Raw genomic sequence first — 21,234 nt, 5'->3', positions numbered from 1 at the left:
ACGAAAAGATTTAAAGTATTATTTTCTTTTTCTCTGAAAAGACTATAGCTGCGTTTTTCATCTCCTGGAAGGAACTCCTGGATGTATTTTGGTCGTTTTTTGCTATCTCCTGGCGATCTCCTGGGGCCTGGAGTAATATGTTGTCCATTTTCCATCTGCTGTAATGGAACGATGGAGAAGATTGCTCCCAGGAGATAGGAAGCACCTTTCTCCTGGAGCTCCATTAGAAGAACAGCGCGAAGTTTGAAATTGAGAGATTATGAAATTTACTGAAGGAAGACTTGTTGGCCTGGAGAATGGCACATGTGTCATAATGTGTTAGTACCTTCAGAAAATTGTTTTTAGTATGATCACTGTTAGATGAGGTGTTGTTTACTTTGGTATATAAGCTGTTGTAAGATATTTAACTATGTAACTGAGGAGATTAATCAGAAGGTTAATGTCTTTTTCACATTGCTGTAATAAGCTATTTTACCTTATTGAAACCCAACAAATCAAAAAAATATTCTGCAAAAATTATACAAAGCTAACATTTAATTAACCTAGATAAACAAATGTGGGTAAAATTCTATTTAAGCTACTTTTGACTATCTTAGAAAGGGGCTAGGTTGGGAAAAATGAAACTTTCATGGATGGGTCTACAGGGTAAAGTATGTCCTGTGAAGGTATTTTGAAGTACCTATCTCCACTACTTCTCATTCTAGGGAGCCCTGACCTTTGATGACCTTTTAAAATCTGTGGGTTATAAAAGTGAAACCTTGCAAAATAGATCTTCTGTTTAAATAAAGTACAACAAAATTGTTTTCAGCTTCACTACTTTGCCCAATTCCAATTTATAAGGTATTAAAGATATGTAAATACATTTCCTAAGTTTTGGAAATAAAACATTGATATGGCTTAAGATTATGCTCAAATAACTGGAATTGCATTTTCTGAGGTAAAGTCAGAGAAAAAGAAACTGATAACTGAAAATTAAGGTAAAATGTTGTTTTGTCAAAATTTCAATGGATATAGACCTGTGATGTAGGCAAATGTCAGGACCGTCTAGAGGGAGAAGGAGTTGAGGTATGTACTTCAAAATACCTTCCCAGGACATTCTTTTACCTGTATACCCATCCCTCAAAGTTTCATTTTCCCTAACCTAACCCCTTTCTAAGATAGTCAAAAGTAGCTTAAGCCCACGTTTGTGGTTAATCCTAGGTTAATTAAATGTTAGCTTTGTATAATTTTTGCAGTGTATTTTTTTTAATTTGTTGGGTTGTAATAAGGTAAATAAGGTTAACTAGCTTATTACATCATTGTGAAAAATACATTAACCCTCAGATTAATCTCCTCACTTACATAGCTAAATATCTTACTATAGCTTATATACCAAAGTGAACAACACCTCATCTAACAGTGATCATACTAAAAACAATTTTCTTTAGTAGAATTCTACCCAAATGTGTTTTGATGCACTCATGCAACCAAGTAATTCTGATTAGTCTTGCATAAAAGAGAAATAGAATAGAGATTATATTTCTATCTTTTGTTGATACTTCTGGTAAAGCTGCAGATTAGGTCCTCCTGAAGTGTAGGATGCAGAGCAGTCAGGACTCAACATTTTTTGTATTGTCAAAAGATTTCAGAACTTTGTTGAATATGGTGGTATTCAAAATGAATCATCACTAAAGCCCTGTCTTAAATGGTAACTAACATGTATTAAGCCTTGCACACTTTAAGAGCCTTAACACATCAATTCGATTAATAAAGTTCAAGTAAGTCTGTAAAACTAAGGACTTTCTTATAGATTTTCTAAATATATCATTATCATCCTATATTTGAATTTGACCAAAAAAACTCATTTCTCAATCAATGTTATTCAGCAAATGTTGCTGTAAGTTTACAGAGATGCTGCCCAGTAGATTCAGGATATGAACAACTCATTTTTTACTGTTTTTTCTGGCTCTATCAGGCACCCTATCCTATAGGAGTAGCTAACCTTGCTAATCTACACCATTATAAAAACAACTGTATATTATTCAGTTTATCAAGCTAGGCAAACATGCAGAACTGCTACCCGTGCAGTAAAGGTGAAGAGTTGCTGTGCAATGGACTAATTAATGCATAAGTTGTCTTGCATCCTGCTTCTATTGAGCTGCATCACTGCATTTTTACTTCATGGGGAGCACCAGTAAGAAGTTAGTTGTTTATATTCTGGTTCTACTGGACAGTATCTGTGCAACTTTACAACTGAATTGACTGAATAATATACAATAGGAAATGATTTGTTTTTATCAGGGGGAAATAATCTGCAATTTTACCCTGGTTTCAACCATACTCTATTTAGTTTTGTGACAGAAAGGTTTTGTCTGGCATCTTTTCAGTACTGATATTTCTATATTTGTCTTTTATTTGACTTTTCCTAAGATACAGTTGTGCATATTTTATTTCTAGACTCTCATTTCATGCATTAAGTATTTTTCTCTAACATTTGTGTTTATCCGCATTTCTTTACCTTCTGAGTTAGTAAAAAGGGTATGCATTATCTGATATTCTCATGTATAATTAATATTTTTAAATTTCAACCTATTTCTTATGCCTAAGGAATTGTTTTTTCTTTCTTTTGCATGACTGGCAGCCAGCAACTAGTGAAACATATTGATATGCCTTATTGTACCTGATTTTTGGCTTATTATGTATTTTTCAGAAGATCAGCACTTTAGCTAAATAGAGCCAGAAAGAAACAGAACTCTAGCTAAAGTGTACTACAAAGAATGATCCTTCCAAACAGACATTTTTACCATACAGCTATCCAAAGTGATGTTCAAAACTGAGGGGGGGGGACTCACAGTTATACCTAGCAGAGCTCTGACTTGCTCCAGTACCAAGTAAGACCTTAAATTGAAAGTATGATTCTTATAACCTGCTTTTCATTGTCAAGATGCAACCCTTTAATCTAAAGGGACTGGCAGCTAGGCCTGCTGGCAGCAGTAGCGCCAATTCATGAAAATATTTGGGAAGGAGCATGGATTTCCTTTTCAATTTTTTTCAATGAAGTTGCAAAAAAACGATGTTCAAGCCTGCACCTTGGGTCATACCAGCTCATATGCCCCCAGGGCACAACTTACAACCCTTGCCCAGAGGGCTGTGGGGGGTTGTCATCCTCAAAGACATAATTTCCTAAATAAAACCATAATAAAAACCTTATATGCCCCCAGGGTATAACTTATAATCCCTTCCCTGAGGGCCCTGAGGGGATTTATCATCCTCAAAGACCTTATTACAAGAACTTTCAGCTACATTTAGCAAAATGGCTATCTTATAATTTTGATTGGATGTGTTTGGGGAAATGGTGGGCATGGAAGGGGTGTTAGCTGCCTTCCAATCACTTTCGATTATTAAAAAGGGCATAAGCCATTTCAATTTCCAATTGAATGAGCCCTTTTCGAAGTTTCTACAACAAGTCCTTTGATACAATTGCCCAGGTATGGAAAAAAAAACATTTTGCCAACATTGTTCTTTACTTAGGCAGCGCCATTGCACTCAGATTATTTTGTTAATTGGGCTGTAAAGTGGCAGAAATTCTGCCCAGTAGAAGTAAGATATAAATAATTCACTTCTTACTGTATTATCCTGATTCTATTGGGCAGTACCTCCGTACCTATACTGTAGGGTAGCTAATCTGCATCTTTAACACTATCTCAATATGGTCCTATATTCCAAACTTACCAAATATTTTATACTTACTCTACAACATCTTTGCTAACTAAGATGAAGTATCACTCTAGCTCAAGATATAACATCAGTAGACACAACAGCAACCTTATAAGAAAATCGAAATATATTTTCTTGTGATTATTATCTCTTCTAATCAGCAGTTGTACTAAACCAATTCTGCTCAAGTCATCCTCAGGGCTATACTGTGGTTTTTACCTTCCCAATAGTATAGTGTAGACGCTGTGATATCTTTTATTTTCCCTCCTTGTTTTAATTTTATTTTGTGTTTAAAGCTTTTTCCAATAGGCAATGATTAGAAGTCCTCCAAAAAAAAGTCCCCCCAGATCCCAAATCAAATTCCAGTGAAAGTGTCATAGTGAAAGATACCCATCCTGGCTGGTCAAGCACACTATCTCAAGGTTCTAATGATAGCTCCAATTCAGAGAATAGGACAATGATAAGTGTAGGGGCTAATGTAACCATAAATGATGATAATGGGTTTCAAGAGGTCCTCTCTAGAAGTTCTAAAAAAGGAAAAAAATATCCCCAATCAAAAGCATTTCCCCTCTCTCTGCCCAAGATCCTCCCTCAAAAAACTTAGGAATTTACCTTAAAATTAATCCCACTACCCCCTTTGAAATAAAAATGATCTCTGCAATAAGAGTTGCAATTTTTAAATTGCTAAAATCAATGTTCTCTCTTAACATTAACCGTGATGGATCTCTGCTAATAGCTGTAGAAGATCAGAAATCAGCAGATACAATAATTAACCTTAAATCCCTTCTGAATACCCCAATTATTGCATCTAACTGGAACCCAAAACAATCACCAACAAAAATAGTAGTTTACAATGTTCCCCCAGAGATATCTACTCAGGAGTTAAAAGAAGGCCTTTCAGATAGGGCTGGAAACACAATCCCAGTTGAAGATGTTACCCAACTTGGAAAACCTAACTCTGATGGCCAAAAAACTAGTAGATCCTTCTTATTCACACTGAAGGATAAAATTGATATCCCAGAAAAACTATTCCTATTTGGGCAAATCAAACCACACAAGGAATACAAACCTAAGCCTATCCAGTGTCAGAAGTGTTTCAAACTGGGACACATGACAAACAAATGCAATGAAATTCTCCAAGAGCGTGGTAATTGTAAATCTTTCCATCCTAAAGAGCTGACAACTTGCAAAAACACCCAGCCTACATGCATCAATTGCAAAGGCCCACATGAATCTACAAATAAATCATTATGCCCTGCATACAAGAAAAGAGCTCTAACACTCCAAATATCAACAGAGAAGGCCATCCCATACCCCTTTGTAGCAATGGAAGCAAATGCTGCCCAAAAATACCAGATAAAGCCTGTAATGAAACCAACCAAAACCCCCAAGTCAAATGTCCCAAATGCATCAAGTACCACGTATAAAACACCCTATTTTAAGCCCCCTAGCTAAAATCCCTATCAGAAGGAATCACCAAGCTAACAAGCCATCTTGTCCGGTGAGAAGAGGTCAGCCTGGCCCTCCCTCCCAAAAAGAAACACACCAGAATCACTACCAGGAGTCAATCCCTTAACCAACAAACAGGATGCACAACCAAAAATACAATCCCCAAATATATGCTTATTCATTCTAAACTGTAATGCAGTTCAGGCCATGAACATACATCAACTACAGAAAACAAAAATTATTGCAGAATTGGCAAAAATCTACATCCCAGATGATATGCTCATTCAAGCAAAAAAAGATCTTGCTTTACTTTTAACAAAGCTGAACATTGATACAAAGTCATATGAAGAATAAATCAACAACACAACATTTATCAATACTCCAATGGAATGTAAGATCACTCACAGATAATAATCTAAATGAACTAATATCATTTATAAATAATAATTCCATTAATATTGCTTTTCTCCAGGAAACTCATTTAACCCAAAATCAAAAAATTAAGTCTCTGGGATATACTATCCTGAGAAAGGATAGATTTTCAGAGAGAAAAGGAGGTGGTGTAGCTTTATTAGTTAATAATAATATAAAATTTTGCGGCATCAATTTTCCAGATTTTGAAAATGATGTTGATGTAATTGGTGTTTGCCTGAATAATTTAAAAACCTACATAATAAGCTTTTATAACCCTAATGGCCAAACTACAGATGCCAAGGATTTCTTTAATTATATAAATAATTCTAATATGTTAAAAAATATCATTATTTGTGGTGATTTCAATGCCCACAGCCTTTTGTGGGGGAATAAACCAGCAAATAAAGCTGGTAAATTTATTGAGCATATGACATCAAATAATAATGAATTAGCTGTTGCTACCCCTCCAAACCTGAATACGTATTTCAACCCCAAAAGTGGCAATTTCTCCACAATTGACCTACAAATTGTGTCTTTAAATTTTTTGAACAAAATTTACATAAATAAAATTGATAGTCTATGTACAGACCACTTTGCTATAGTTTGCTCCCTAAATGAACCTGCTGAAACTTTATCTCATACATCCAAATATATCAACACTAAAGTAAATTGGTCTATTTTCCAAAATAAGATAAATGATGAAATTACAAGTTTCACCCAAAGTTCATGCATTTCTAACACAACAGTTGACACACATGCTGAAGCCTTGACATCTTTACTAATAAATACAGCTAATCATGCTATCCCCAGGACAACACCAAAGAAAACATTCCCTAAACAAATTCCTAAAGCATGGTGGACAAATGAGTGCCTAAATAAATGGAGGATAAAAAAGGCAGCTAGGGCAGAATTCATGAAAAAACCAACACCTACTACATATTTAAAAAAATTACAAGCTGAATCTAATCTAAAAAGGACTATAATAGATGCTAAATATAAATACTGGAATAATTTTGCAAATAATCTCTCCAGAGAAACAAATGAGCCAATTATAAATAAAGTCATAAGCCACATATGTGGGAAAAAGACTTCTCCCAACCCACTCCTGTATGAGCTTATACATAATAATACCCATTATGACAATGATAATGAAAAGATTAACCTATTTGCAACTCTTTTTGTTAATAAGCTAACATCAAATAATCAAAGCAAACTGTCCACAATTCCTATGAACCCTATTTACCAACAACGCCCAGGATCCGAGTACATAACTAATCCATTTTCAATCCAGGAATTGAATAATGCAATACATCATATTAGGTCCAAAACTAGCTGTAGCTATGACAATATACACCCTACATGGATAAAGAATCTCACACCTTCATACAAACAAGAACTGCTAAATTGTTATAATCACGCTTGGGCATCTTCTAGGTTCCCCAATATATGGAAATGTTCGTCCCTCCTACCAATCCTAAAGAAAAATAAACCAAAAGATAACCCTGAGTCTTATAGGCCCATAATGATTACACCTGTGATGGGGAAAATAATGGAGAAAATGATTTATAACAGACTCCTCTGGTTTGTTGATAAAAATAATATGATCCCACACACTCAAACTGGATTCAGGAAATACCACTCATCAACAGATGCTTTCATTTTGCTAACAAATGCAATAAATGAATCTTTCTCAAAAAATAATATCCTAGTGGCAGCTTTCCTAGATTTTGAAGGAGCTTATGACAATGTTAACCACCAAATCCTTTTAAATAAACTTGCAAACCTTGGAGTACCTCCTAAGCTAGTATCCCTTATTAAATCCTTCATAGAAGTGCGAAGTTTCATTGTTTGTGTTGGTTCAGCCTCTTCACCCCAAAAGACAATATCCAAAGGCCTACCTCAGGGAGCAGTTCTCAGTTGCCTCCTTTTTGCCCTATATCTCTGGGACATGAACCTACCCCACACGAATCTACAATATGCTGATGATCTGGTGCTATGGTCATCTGGCAACACCTTTCAGATAGCACAGTCAAATCTGCAAAAGTCACTTCCAGTTTGAAAAATTCTCTCAACATTCCCAAGTCAAATTTTGACCAAGTCAAAAATAATCCAATTTCACCGGAAGCGAAACCATGTTAATGCAAAACTAACTCTAAATAAAACAACTATTCCAGAAGATAATAATATTAATTACCTAGGTCTCATGCTTGACCAAAAACTTAATTTCCACCTCCACATTTCAAACACAATAAAAAAATGTTATAGCAAAGCAAATATACTAAAGACTTCTTTCCACACCCTGGGGTTGTAAGGAGAAAACCTTACTCCAGTTTTATGAATCACATATAAGACCCCATATTGACTATGGGCTCATCGTCTATGGTGCATGTGCAAAGACCCAAATGCAAAAAATTGAAACAATACAAAACGATATAATGCGTCTCATATTTGGTTTTAGGAAACCCACAAGCACCAAGTTTCATCTTATGGAGAGTAGATTAACAACAATAAGTTAGAGACGTAGGTTTATCTTGACAAAACATCTTACACAAATAGAATCAAATAGCTCACACACATTACATAATTGGTTAAGAAATACAGCCATGTATAGAGGTATTGCAGATGAGTATGCCAATATTCAAAAGAAGTTCCCTGTACCAGCAAAGTCTATTGCACCTGCTTTCCCCCAATTCCCTCCATGGAATTGGTCATTTCCCATAATAAATACTGAATTTTCAAAATGGAATAAAGATTTAACCCCCATTGCTTTTGTCCAGAAAAAATTTGCTGAACTTAATACAATTACCAATAAAAATCACTTCCAAATATTTGTTGATGGGTCAAAAATGAATGAGAAGGTTGCAAGTGGTGTTTTCCTTCCTCATCTGAAAATTGCAATGGGTGAGAGATTATTTAATAATTTATCTATGATGTCTACTGAATTAAATGCCATAATCATGGCATTAGAACACCTTAAGCAAAATCAACCTTTGATTGAAAATTCGAATAATATTATCATCTATTCCGACTCTTTATCAAGCCTTGAGTTGCTGGCCTCAGCTCCTCAATATAAGTTGGACATTGACACTTATCATTGTCACAGTATTATTGATAATCTTGCTTTAAGTGGCATAAAAACTTATTTTCAGTACATTCCTAGCCACCCTGGCATAAAAGGTAATCATCAGGTTGATGAAATAGCAAAAAATGCTAAAAATATTGACCAGCCAAGTGGTAGACCAATCCCAATTAAAGATATTTACCGATGGAGGCTATCAGATATTAATTTTAATAAGATTAATCCTATCCTTTCCCCCTTTCCCAATAAGTATCTTTCTAAAATTTATCATAGAATTTGTTCTAGAACAAATGGACTAAATATCCTTGCATTCTCATATAAGCTTTCTTATTCAAGTGGTTCAAGTCCCCTGTCCCCTCTATGCAGACATTGTAATATGAATAATGAAACATTTGACCATTGCCTATTTGAATGTAATATGCAGACGTCTGCACAATATACCTTGCTTTGTAAACTGTTAAAATACTTCAAACACCACAAAATCCCACTATCAGTCAAGAGCCTAGCCAACTATACCTGCACACAGAGCATAGAAATCGACATCTATCATCTTATATTTGAACTCCTAGAGGCGAAAGATCTGCTGAAAGATATCTGAATATATCTAATAAATATGAGGCAATCAAGCCAGTAGCTCTCTAGCCCACAGAGTGAAGCAAAAGGAAAAGGGCTAAATAGTTTTACTGAAAAGCCCGCCTGCTGTTAAATAGAAGAAGAAGAAGATATTGTGCTTTGATGAAATCTAGCTTTTTGAACAGAGTTACAAGGACAACTGCCATGACCTAATTGCACATGACAGATTTCCCCATAGTCTCTACTCTTGAGCCTTAAAAATGCCACAATTGGTTCCGAATGAAATTTTATGTCATGTTTTCAAATTCTCCTCGGCCCACTAGGGTAAGAGTAGAATTTCACCCAAGCTTACTCAATTTTAAATCAACATTCTTCTTCTTTATCTCTCGCAGATAGTTGATGATTAGGAAGATACCTGCAATCGCTCAGTCAAAATCTGTTATGCCAAAGATAATTTCTTAAAAAGATAATTTAGTGGTGTACTGTTATGCCAATATGATAGTATAGATGCGACAAACCAGATCAGGGGTCTTGAACTCAAAATGACAGTATTACCAGCCATGAGATATTTCTACTTAGACTTGTCCCAGGTCAATGCTTTGTGCGTCAAAAAATCAGAAAAAACTCAACTATTAAACTTGTCCGCTTAGGGTTCATTTATTTTAATGCTAGAGTTTTCCCTTAAAAATGTGCTTATCCTATTTCTTTTACAGATGGAGACCAAATATTACTCTGGGGACAGGAAGAGTTGGCTGCCAATTGTTATACAAGAGAACACTTGATGGCGATTCTTGGAAAAGCGATTCTTGGAAAAGCGATTCCTCAAACATCTGAGTTGGTCAAACCCCACACATCTGAAGGACTATTTGACCATCTCATAAACAGATACTTCCCTAAAAGTGAAGTTGTGTGGAGAAAAGAAAAACCCCGGAAATTGCAAAACATGATGAAAGAGCTGTCAAAGTTCTCCTGAATATTATTCGAAGTGAAAGATACTTTCATTCTTACCAGGCTGGGGCTCCACGAGGGTTTTGGGTGAGCGTGGCTAGTGAGATGTCCAAACTGAGGTTCAGTCTTGGTGACAAACCAAAAGATAAAATTGCTAACAAAATGACAACACTGATGGATGCATATCGCTCATATAAAAAAGCAGTTGCACGGACTGGAGGCGACACTGTTATTAAACCACCATTCTATGACAAGCTTGATGATATTGAGGGGTCTTCACATGCCACCCCCCCCTGCTTATTGAAACCTATGACACTTAACCCAGTGAAGAGGAAGAAGACATATAGTGCTAAATCAGAAGAATGTACTAAAGAGATTCACTTGTCTGATTTTGAAGTACCCAGTAGCTCTGGCTCTACTCCCAAGATACCACCACGAGCACCAAAAAGGGCTAAATACACCTTAAAAAAGATTTAAAAACGGCACTTGATAGCCTCAAAGAGCAGGAAGGCAAATATCAAAAAGAAAATTGTAGCTTTCGGGAAAAATTGTTTCTGTGAATGAAAGGAGAATTCAACTAAGTGAAGAGGAGAAAGAGTATAGGAAGAAGCGGGACGAAAAAAGGACGAGCAATTTGAAAAACTACTTAAAGTCTGGGCAGGCGCCTGTAAAAAAATTAAAAAAAAGATCGTTGGAGCATCTCTTCGTTGGAAAGCGACTAATTTTTATACTATATTCTTTTTATTATATTTTTAATTTTATATCAATTTATAGCTGATAGACTTGTACAGATATTTTTTGAAAAAAACCGCCAAGTCTGGACTGCTTTTCCTGGGTAGTCTGGACACGCTATAAGGTAGAGGGATCAGACCCTCAAACTGAGAAGTACAAACAAACAAAGAAGGTTAATGAGAGGTTTATTTGACTTACTTAATAGCGACTTACATAATAAACTAAAACGTTCGTTCTGCATAATCTCAGCGAAGAAGAGTTGGAAGAATGGTTTGATTATGATTTCAATCATGGTTGCAGCTATTACCACTATGAATAAAGAAGAAAATTTATTTAAAGTAAGTAAATAATTAAGCGCACAAATTCATGGCAAATTTCTGGCAATCCTATCACGTTTCTGCTGAGCAACTATTGTGTTGCTGCTGTGAGTCCTTCCTACAGCAATGGATGATGTGACATCTTTCCTAACAAACTGATCATTTTCGTCAAACCATTCTTCCAACTCTTCTTTGTTGAGCTGGCATAGATTATGCAGAACACAGCAGGCTGTTATTACAAAAGACACTGATTCCAAACTCATATCTACACATCTAAGCCTCCTCCAACGTCCCTTAAGTAACCCAAAGGCATGCTCTATTACAATCCGGGAAGTTAGCCTGATATGAGATGAGGGAGCTAGCAACCCTATATGGCACCATAAGTTGCTCATAAAGGGGTTATGCAGAATCCCCAACAATATGCTTGCCAGAAGGAACCAGATTTGAATTGGAAGCAAGGTCATATCCAAGTGAACTATTGGAAAGCACTCTGGCGTCATGGCAAGACCCTGGGTATCCCATGTAAACCTTAGTAAAGATTTTGCTGGTGTCACAAACCCCATGAACAAGCTTACTATGATGGCCTTTTCGATTGAAATATGCCTTTTGAAAGGATTTGTCACTACACACAATTTCAACGTGGCACCCATCTATTGCACCGATCACGCCCGGAAAATGTGCTTTTTCAAAAAATTCAGCTTGAATTTTATCGATGTCTGCTGCATCCTTAGGCCAAATGATAAACCTAGGAGAAAGCTCTGATAGAATTTTGCAAATCTGATGAACACACGTATGGACAGTTGATTTTCAAACCCCGAAACGTTCAGCAACATCCCTCATAGATGACAGGTTTCCTAGGTACCAGAGAGTTATGAGTAATACGTTGCCAAAGGATAGTCTTCTATCATCAAACTCTGCATGCAAAGGGTAATGCTGCAGAGTTATCAACTGTTCTGATATGATGTCTCGCACAGCTTTGAAAAGTGTTCCTTGTCAGCCTGAAGCTTTCGCTGAACACTTCATCAGACATCTGGGAGACAACAGACATGTAATCATCAATTTTCGGGCGTCCCTGAAAAAGAAAATGATTTTATAACTACCTTTGGAGGAGGTGACAAGGACAATGGGTTTGAAGAGATCCCAATTAGAGAGAAAAGTTGCGGATATTTCTGATATCAAAAGCAAACATTTGATAAATCCCATCTACATCCATATGCATCCCTTTAACATTAGTTCAATTTTTACAGTCTTAAGTGAGATTTAGGGCCAATATGATCAATGTCAATGATCAATGTCAATATGTAGAAAAAAATGTACACCTCAAGTTAAGGGGTTAGCAGGGGTGTAACTACCTTCCTAGGGTTGAGGGGGGACAGCCCAGAATGTTCCGGCAAATTTCCGTGGGTGCTGACACCTCTCTACAAAATTTGCCGAAATTTTTTTTTTTTTTCAGCAAAGAATCGGCAAAGAGTTACAATGGCAAAGAATCTTATATACCTTTGTCATTCTGCTCTTTATCATAGAATCTATTTGTAATGAAAACTTTAGGGTATTTATCCCATTGTGGAAAACAGGGCTTTTCTATTAGTGTGTTTTGAAGCAAAGACTATTCCAATTGGGAATAGATCATTATTTTTTTTGGGCACAGAGACACACAAACTCCAAACAATGCAGTAGTCCTATTTGCACCTCCCAAACTAATTAAAAGTTAACTGAAGCAAGGTGAAAACAGGTTACATCATTCTAAAAAGGATAAAAAGTTAGTATTTTAATGTTCCAAAATCAGTTTCTGTTCATTATCTCTTCAATATTTACATCTAATATCATCAATACTCATATACTGAAACTAACAGGGGACATCAATCATAGCATAATTGGGTTTATACATTGTTCACATTCAAGTGATAAGCCATGTAGCCATATAAAATTAATGCTTGCTCATTTTGACTGTTATATCTACCCCTGATGGGTCAGCTAATAAAGCATTCTGATTAGTCATGTATAAGAGACAATAGAACTGAGGTCTATTTTCATTTTTCGACTTACTATACCTTATGCACCTTACTACACCAATGTGAACAATGTATTACTCTCCTTTAAAAACAAGCAATGGAAACCAGCCTAAATTTGTAGATGTCACCTAATACCTTGATCTTTCAGCCCATCTAATTTTTTTCATTTGTGATATAAAAAGGTGCCAGTTGCCATATGGAAGGTTAAGCTTCATTTCACATGCGGTTTAAGAGAGTCTGATTCTATTAAACTTGTACTTACCGTTGGTTCATTCAAAGAAGGCAGATAAAAATTCACCATGAGCTTTTGAGGAAATGGGGTAACACCATTCATCTCTTCATTTAAAATGAACAAAATTTCATCTTCCAAATCTGAAATATAAACAGTAATTAATGATTTATTATTTTAATTTACATTTAACTGTATACATAGACATCAGCATACTCTGCGCCTCTTTTGTTGGATACAAAAAGTGATTGTTATGGTGAAAAAACTAATTTAGATTATTTTAGTTTTGAAATCACTGGAAGGACAGGCAGTGTAATAAGCTTATGAAAAATAAAAGAAAATAGCCCCTATGCAGCATGGAGGATCTAACAAAACTTTAGCTGAAATTATTTTCTTATCCAATGAAATAAAAAGAGAGATCAAGGGAATTAGATGTTGTGATACATAGCAACCTAAATGCTTTTACAAATGACTCAAGATAAAATGTTGTTTGCAAACTTCACAACAATATGTCAGTAAATAAGGTGGCTCTAGACCTCCTAGGTCAAAACTGGCAGTAGTGAGCTCAATTTTTTGGTCATTTGGCCGGGAAGGGCAATAGGAAGCTAGGGACCAGCAATCCTATGCTTTTGCATGCCCTTCCTGCTTACCTTCCCCAGATTTCTCCAGGTTTAAAGCTGGGCCAGCTCTTTCTGAGTTTAAAGTCACATCACTGACCCATATTCCAAACCAAATAAACTAGTAATGCCAGGAATTAAACTTGTGCTCCTTGGACAAAGGATTCCCAACCCAGAGTGCCAGCCACTTAGCCAGGAAAAACCAGTGTGACCAAAGAACAACAATAATTTGAAAAAATAAAAAATAAAAAGACAACTCAAGTCATAGTTGCTGTCATTTTCACTACTGCCTCATACGCAATACATTTTATTTAGACAAATTAATTTTAAGACAGGTATCAACAAAACTCCACCAGGGATTGTATTTACTTACAATACGATCAAGCACTGTGAATACCCAGTTTTGTGATATTTTATCACAATATCACAGTTTTGTGATATTTTAGTCTTGAAATAATAAAAAAAGAAAATTTATATTTTGTATTGGATTTCCACCACCTCATTTTGGTATATTATGACAGCAATATATGGTTGGCTTAGAATCTTTCTAAAACACTTTAAAACAAAAAGAATTTAAAAACAATTATACTGATCAGCAAGAAGAATATTACCATAGCTCTCTATACTTGGCACTTTTTACACAATTTTTCAGCAAAGTAAGTGCACAGCCATGGGCACCCATAAGCTGAATTCCAGGGGGGGGGGCAAACCGTGTCGAATTGGTACTTTTAATGCTATATAATAAAAATCTCAGAACAAAAATATAAAAATAAGGCAGCATCATTCAGCCAGGGGGGGCAGAATTACTGCTATTCTATGTCATGTCTAAATTGTATCAGATGTATTTTGATATTAGATACTCCAAAAAATTTTAGTCTAATGTGTGAAATAAAGGGCCAGGTATTCCTTCACAATTTATACAACATGCAGAAGAACAGCAATTCATATTTTTTTTTATCAAAGATTATGTTTGATTTTTAAAAATATGTAAGTTTTTCAACAGAAGGCAAGTGAAATCAATGTAATAAAAAATAAAAATATTCAAGGAGAATCAGTAATATCAGCCATAAATTTAACTTATTGGGAGGTGACATAAAAGATTACATTAATAAGTATTTTATATGGGTTGGTATTAGCCAACATTTAGGCCTACTTAAAAAGAAACACTTAAAATTCCAAAAAGAACATTACAAATACCAAAATAGTTACCCATAACATGCCTAAAAATACTTTTACTTCACCCTCCTTTTTATCAAATATTTCACCATCCTAAATTATACAGGCAATATTTCCTGAGTTCAAAAGCATTTTTATGACAAAAATGTATGAAGAATATATGAATTGGGCTATATATTCTCATCTATCAGTAAGAAGGGAAAGGATCAAAGCTAAATTTTCACAATACATTGCTAATGATATAGGCATATCTAAAAAATAGACATACCTATGTAATCATAATATAACATTGAAGCCAAATACAAAATTCATTTGCATTGGAAACAGTCTGTAGTCCTATCTCCCCTAATGAACTAATATTTAGACAACCCTAAGTTATTGAACTTGTAGGCAATAAATACCTGGTAAAATTCTAGTTTAGCTACTTTTTGCCATCTTGGAAAGGATTTTGGCTAGGAAAACAAAACTTCCAGGAATGGATCTATAGCCTAAAGTATGAGATGGGAAGGAATTTTGAAGCAGCTACCTCAACACCTCCCTTTAAAGGGCACAGACCTTTGGAAATCTTTGTGTTAAAAATGTGAAACCTTGCAAAATATATGATTTGATTTAATAAAGAACAAAAAACTGTTTTCAGCTTGACAAAATTGCTTAATCTCGACTTATGAAGTTTCAAAGATCTGCAAATAGAATTCCTGAATTTAGAAAAACCCAGTGGTATGACTTAAAACTCTTCTCAATTAACAGAAAAACATTTTCAATACTAAAACCAGAGAAAAATAAACTGGAAACATAAAATTGATGTATAATATTATTTTGTCAGCATTCCAATAGGTATAAATCTGTCAAGTTGAGAAATTTCTAAGACTTGGAAATCAGAAGAGGATTAACATAGAAGCTTGGGTAATACCTTCCTAAGGTAGGCTATGTTTTTGGCCCTTTATTCATTACTTAAAGCATTTTCCTAACCTCTTTAAAGATAGAAAAAAGTAGCTAAACTTGAATTTTATCAATTTCACCAGCAATTATTCAAAGACTACCTTGCAATTGGTTTAACAGTTTATCAAAACAGTGGAAATGCATTGCATATCTGTAATTCAGGAATTAGCCTATATTTACAGGTGGGGGAGGACAAAGTTTATTTCTGAAAAATGAATGATAGATCTATATTAGGATTGAGGATATAAATTCTGATTCTAAATGAAGGTCTACGTCTACTTAGTAGCTGTCCCAGAGATAACATTCAAGTTTGGGGCTTAAGGGCATGGACGCCCATAAGCTGAATTCCATGGGGGGGGGGCAAACCTTGTCTAATTGGCACTTTTAATGCTATATAATAGACATCTTAGAACAAAACTATATAAATAAGGCAACATCATTCAGTCAGGGGGCGCCCCTCTTATGGATGCCCATGCTTAGGGATGGTCATATCCTATCAAAATTATTTCCTACTTTCCCTTAAATGTTAAATTTAAGGAGTAATCTCAACAAATCTAGACTATATAATAAAGGCGTAGGCCTAATCAGTTTTTTTGTTTACTAGAAATTATAGGGTGGTTATCCCTGATTTGCCTCTCACTCACTTTGACTATCTGTATTGGCTTTTTCTACTACTAGTCATGTCTCAATTCCTCCAACTACCTGATTTTAATTCAAGATGCCTTAGAGCCCACCTTCCTAACTATCAGAATAACTTTTCTTCTTATTCCTTATCAAGCTTAACCTAGTAGCCTTTGCAAGATGGACCTTGCCCACCAAAAACCCTTTAAATTCTGAAGAATATGAATAAGATTACTAACAGGTCTCTGAAGAAATAAATATTTTCTGTATTTACAGTTTCCTAGTCTTCTCTGAAGGCCAGATGATTTCACATGTTTTTCCATTTTAAAAAATATACAAGACTGATGTTAATTATCCTACATAATCCTGCTTTTGTAGGACAAGCAAAAGGGAAAAAAGAGACTGAAGTACCTGTATACACTCTTGATTTTCTATTTTCATTTCTATCCAACACATCCAGCATGCCTGGGTAATGGTGCAGATTAGCTACTCCTGACAAAAAGAACTCATCTTTTGCTATACATTAATCAGTCATTTGGGCTGTAAAGTTTCAGAGATACTGCCCAGTGAAGACAGTATATAAGCAACTCACTTCTTACAATATATCCTGGTTCTAGCCTATTGGGCAATTAGCTCTGCACCATATACTTCAGGGGTAGCTAATCTGCACCTTTACCAATAAGGTTATTCCTGCACCTCAGTCATATAGAAACAAAGAAATGATGATTTGGATCAAAAGTTTCTTACCAAGAGATTCAGTAGATTCCTGCTCATCATTTGTAAGTGGTTCAAAAAGGATGAATGTTTACTGAGTCCATGTTCTATTCCTTTTGAATTTCCCACTAAATTAGCGAAAAAAGCCGTTTTTTATCTCCTGGATGTCTTTCGCATTTGCTCGTTTGCCAGGCGATGAAAAACGGTCAAATGGAGCTCGAGTATCCATTTCACAGGAACCTTCCATGAGATAAAAACGCAGCTTATGTCAATATAAAACGAACAGAAATTAATTAAAAAAACTTTTTCCACAAAATCAGTTTTTCAAAGAAAAGTAAAGAACTCCATTAAAAAAAAAAAATGAGCAAAAATAAAATCAAATAATCTACCAAGCATGAAACTACCACCAATCAGCATCAATAAATAAATGAAACCCAAAATGAACAGAAATTACAATAAATAACCAAGTCAAACTCAAAATGAGCAGAAATTAACATAAGTTGGGCTCAAAACCCCTATGCCTTCCCAAGGCCAGAACATAATTTGCACTTTACTGAAAAAATATAAATGTTTTTACTTTTATAACTTTAATAAATCAAATAATATTAACATTTTGATTACTAAATATTAGTATATGTATATTAAATTGACAAAGCAACTTTAATTTGTATTTTTTTGTGGTAATTTCACACTTGGTAGATTATTTGATTTTATTTTTGCTCATTTTTTATTGAATGGAGTTCTTTACTTTTCTTTGAAAAACTTATTTTGTGGAAAAGTTTTTTTTAATTAATTATTAGTAAAGAACTATTGTTAGTGGGTATTCGTAGTAAAGAAGTATTGTTATTCAATGCCATTAAAATGTTAAAAGTAGAATAGCCAATGCACAGGGCCATTATTACACTGTTGAAAAAAGTTTGGAAGAATAGGAAGATAAGTCTGAAAACCAAAATTAGAATATTGGATGTTACAGTGATAATAGTGGTCAAGTATGTCTCTGAAGTGTGGGCACTCTGAAAGACAGGAGAATTTGCTAGATGTTTTAAGAGTCAATGGATTGTTTTGGGTACCCACTGACTGAATGTATCCTAGACAGCAAGCTGTACAAAAAATGTAGCTCAATCCCACCTTCTAAGGTTGTAATGAGATAAAGACCAAAATGGCTAGGACATGTCAAAGCAGATGAAGGATAATGACTTGTTAAAGATCATCCTTGTGGCCAACCATGTAGGGCCAAACAAAAAGCAGGTTATTTCCAAAAGGGAGTAGCTTGGTGTCTTAAGGAAAGAGTTAAAGGAAACTGGAACTTCATCGGGGGAGTAAAGATGGAGGTTTTCTATAAATTGGGATGAAGGAGCTTGTGTAGCTCTTGGGTGGCTTGGTGCTGCAGTGAGCAGTTGTTTTTAACATCAATAGCAGCACTCCTACACACCCTAGTATCTTTAACTGATCCTGCCAGTCTTTGGTTTACAATAATATAATCAGTGAGGTTTGTTGTCTTATTTCCAAAAGGGGGTGGCTTGGTGTCTTAAGGAAAGAGTTAAAGGAAACTGGAACTTCATGGGAGGGAGTAAAGAGTGAGGCTTTCTATAAATTGGGAAGAAGGAGCTTGTGTAGCTCCTGGGTAGCTTGGTGCTGCAGTGAGTAGTTGTTTGTAGTAGTAGTAGTAGTATATCTCTCCTGACAATCTTTCGTTGTGGGTTTCATTTATTTATTGATACTGATTTGGGGTAGTTGTATGCTTGGTATATTATATGATAGTCCGGTTGCCAGGTGTTGAAAATGTGAACCATACCACGACGGAATGGGGCTGCTACGAGAATTAGCCTACCCTCCACCCCCTAAATTGACCATACGGATTCAAAAATATCAATGGCACTTGCTTGCGAGTGGTGGAACACTCCGAAACTTGACATTTTATTATATTTTCGTGTTTCATGCAAGAAAATACACGTTCCACAAAGTTTGAGGTGCAGTTTTCCGCTCAAATTAAAATGCCTAGAAGCCATAGAATGTTTTCATATCAAACTAACACAATTAGTTAAAAAAAAATGACACAGTTAAAAAAAAATGGCAAAACTTTATGAGTCTTGAACAGTCTTGGAAAGTGTAAACAAAATCAAATTGAATATTTGATATATAATGATATTAATTGTTGAAAGATCAATCAGTTCAAGTTCTTTTTTCACTGTAATTTTTATTTTCATTTTCAATGCTGTAAGAACTGGAAAATAATAAATTTGTAATATACGAGTAATTCGTTTTCAGTGAAGCACCAATGACGCAGAAGGCTTTAGGTTTTTACAGTTAAAGAAGGTGGCAGTATCCAAATTTTGCTTGTAGTGAAACTATATTTGTCTTGACCAATCTTGAAAAAAACTAATAAATTAAACTGAATATATTGATGCATAATGATATTAATTGCTAAAAGCTCATCAGTTCAAAATTTTACTGTAATTTTAATATTTATTTTCAACATTAAGTACAAAAGAAACCATTTGTAATATAATTCGTTTTCAGTAAAGCGCCAATGATGCATTAGGTTTTAGGCTTCTGCAGTGAGACGATACCCAAACTCTTGTTTGTAGTTATTTCTATTCGATTCAAACTTGATTTGCATATTCAATTTAAGTTTCACTCGTTTTAAGATTTATTTATTCATTTACATTAATATATATTGTATGTTTTGTTTGCATTGATTTTTTATTTAATTTCTGTTTGTTTTAAGTTTCATTCATACTTTAATAGCAAAATATTTGTTTTCGTTTTAAGCTTGATTTTCATGTTCAATCTAAGCATTACTCGCTTCAAGATCTATTTATTCATTTATATTATTACTTGTTGTATGTTTTTTGCTATGATTGTTTGTTTAATTTCTGTTCGTTTTGGGTTTCATTTATTCTTTAATAGTAATTTCTGGTCATTTTGAGTTTGAATTTTAACAGGTATTTGTATCTCCCGAGGTTAAGTTTAAAATGGCCTTTACTTTTCTTTGAAAAACTTAATTTTGGAAAGTTTTTTTAATTAATTTTTGTTTGTTTTTGATTGCAAAAAGTTTCCAGTTTTTTTGGCATGGGGGGGGATGCTTACTGTCCGATTATTCTTGAATTTAAAAAACGGATCTAGAACTTTCAATTTAAATTGAATGAGGCTATTATCAAAGTTTATACGATTACCTCTTTGATAAAAACCTTATATATGAACAATAGACAGCTTGCATAACTTGTGGACAGCGATTGACAACAATGAATGGATTGATAAAATAGCTCACATAAGGGAGTTTAAAACATTTCACTTACTGGCACAAATTGATCATGGCTGTTTGGAATTGACCTTAATAGGAATTTGTGTGCCAAAGTACTTTTGTATCTATCACAAAGTATTTATTTTACCTAATAATTCGTTATTTATAATAGATTTCCTATGTGTTCTTCCCATACAAAACCCCTTCCCATAAGTTATAAACCCCCCTTAATAAGTTATGCCCCAGAACATAACGATTCCCATGAAGAATAACAACTATGAATAGGGTTACTGGACAAAGGTTTTGGTGAAATGTGAAGTGACTGGGAGAGAGTATCCCCCAAGGACTCCAGATCAGAGAGGCAAAACCTCGGTAAAAGGATCGCAACTTATCCGCCAGTTGTGCATTGAGGAAAAGGGCTATTTTTTGCGACTTCCCGCAGGGGATCTCCCCCAAGGGATTCCTCCCCCTCAT

The 21,234-nt window shown here is 34.9% G+C and overlaps 1 protein-coding gene and 1 pseudogene across 1 annotated transcript; one reads left to right on the top strand and one right to left on the bottom strand.

Moving 5' to 3' along the window:
- LOC148952666 (uncharacterized) lies at nucleotides 1–10,184 on the top strand. Its single transcript, XM_089087329.1, has 2 exons — nucleotides 1–317; nucleotides 9,925–10,184. The coding sequence occupies exons 1-2, from the start codon at nucleotides 260–262 to the stop codon at nucleotides 10,182–10,184; spliced, it is 318 nt and encodes a 105-aa protein (XP_088943455.1). The 5' UTR covers nucleotides 1–259.
- An 881-nt stretch (nucleotides 10,185–11,065) lies between these two features.
- LOC148952665 (uncharacterized) lies at nucleotides 11,066–13,207 on the bottom strand (annotated as a pseudogene).
- Between the last annotated feature and the right edge of the window lie 8,027 nt (nucleotides 13,208–21,234).

Source organism: Artemia sp. Qi Xiang Cuo, chromosome 4 (genome assembly GCF_049724085.1).
Source record: "Artemia sp. Qi Xiang Cuo chromosome 4, ASM4972408v1, whole genome shotgun sequence".
NCBI classification, from domain to species: Eukaryota; Metazoa; Arthropoda; class Branchiopoda; order Anostraca; family Artemiidae; genus Artemia; species Artemia sp. Qi Xiang Cuo.
Note: the sequence above shows the minus strand (reverse complement) of the source record. Positions and strands in the feature narration are given on the sequence as shown.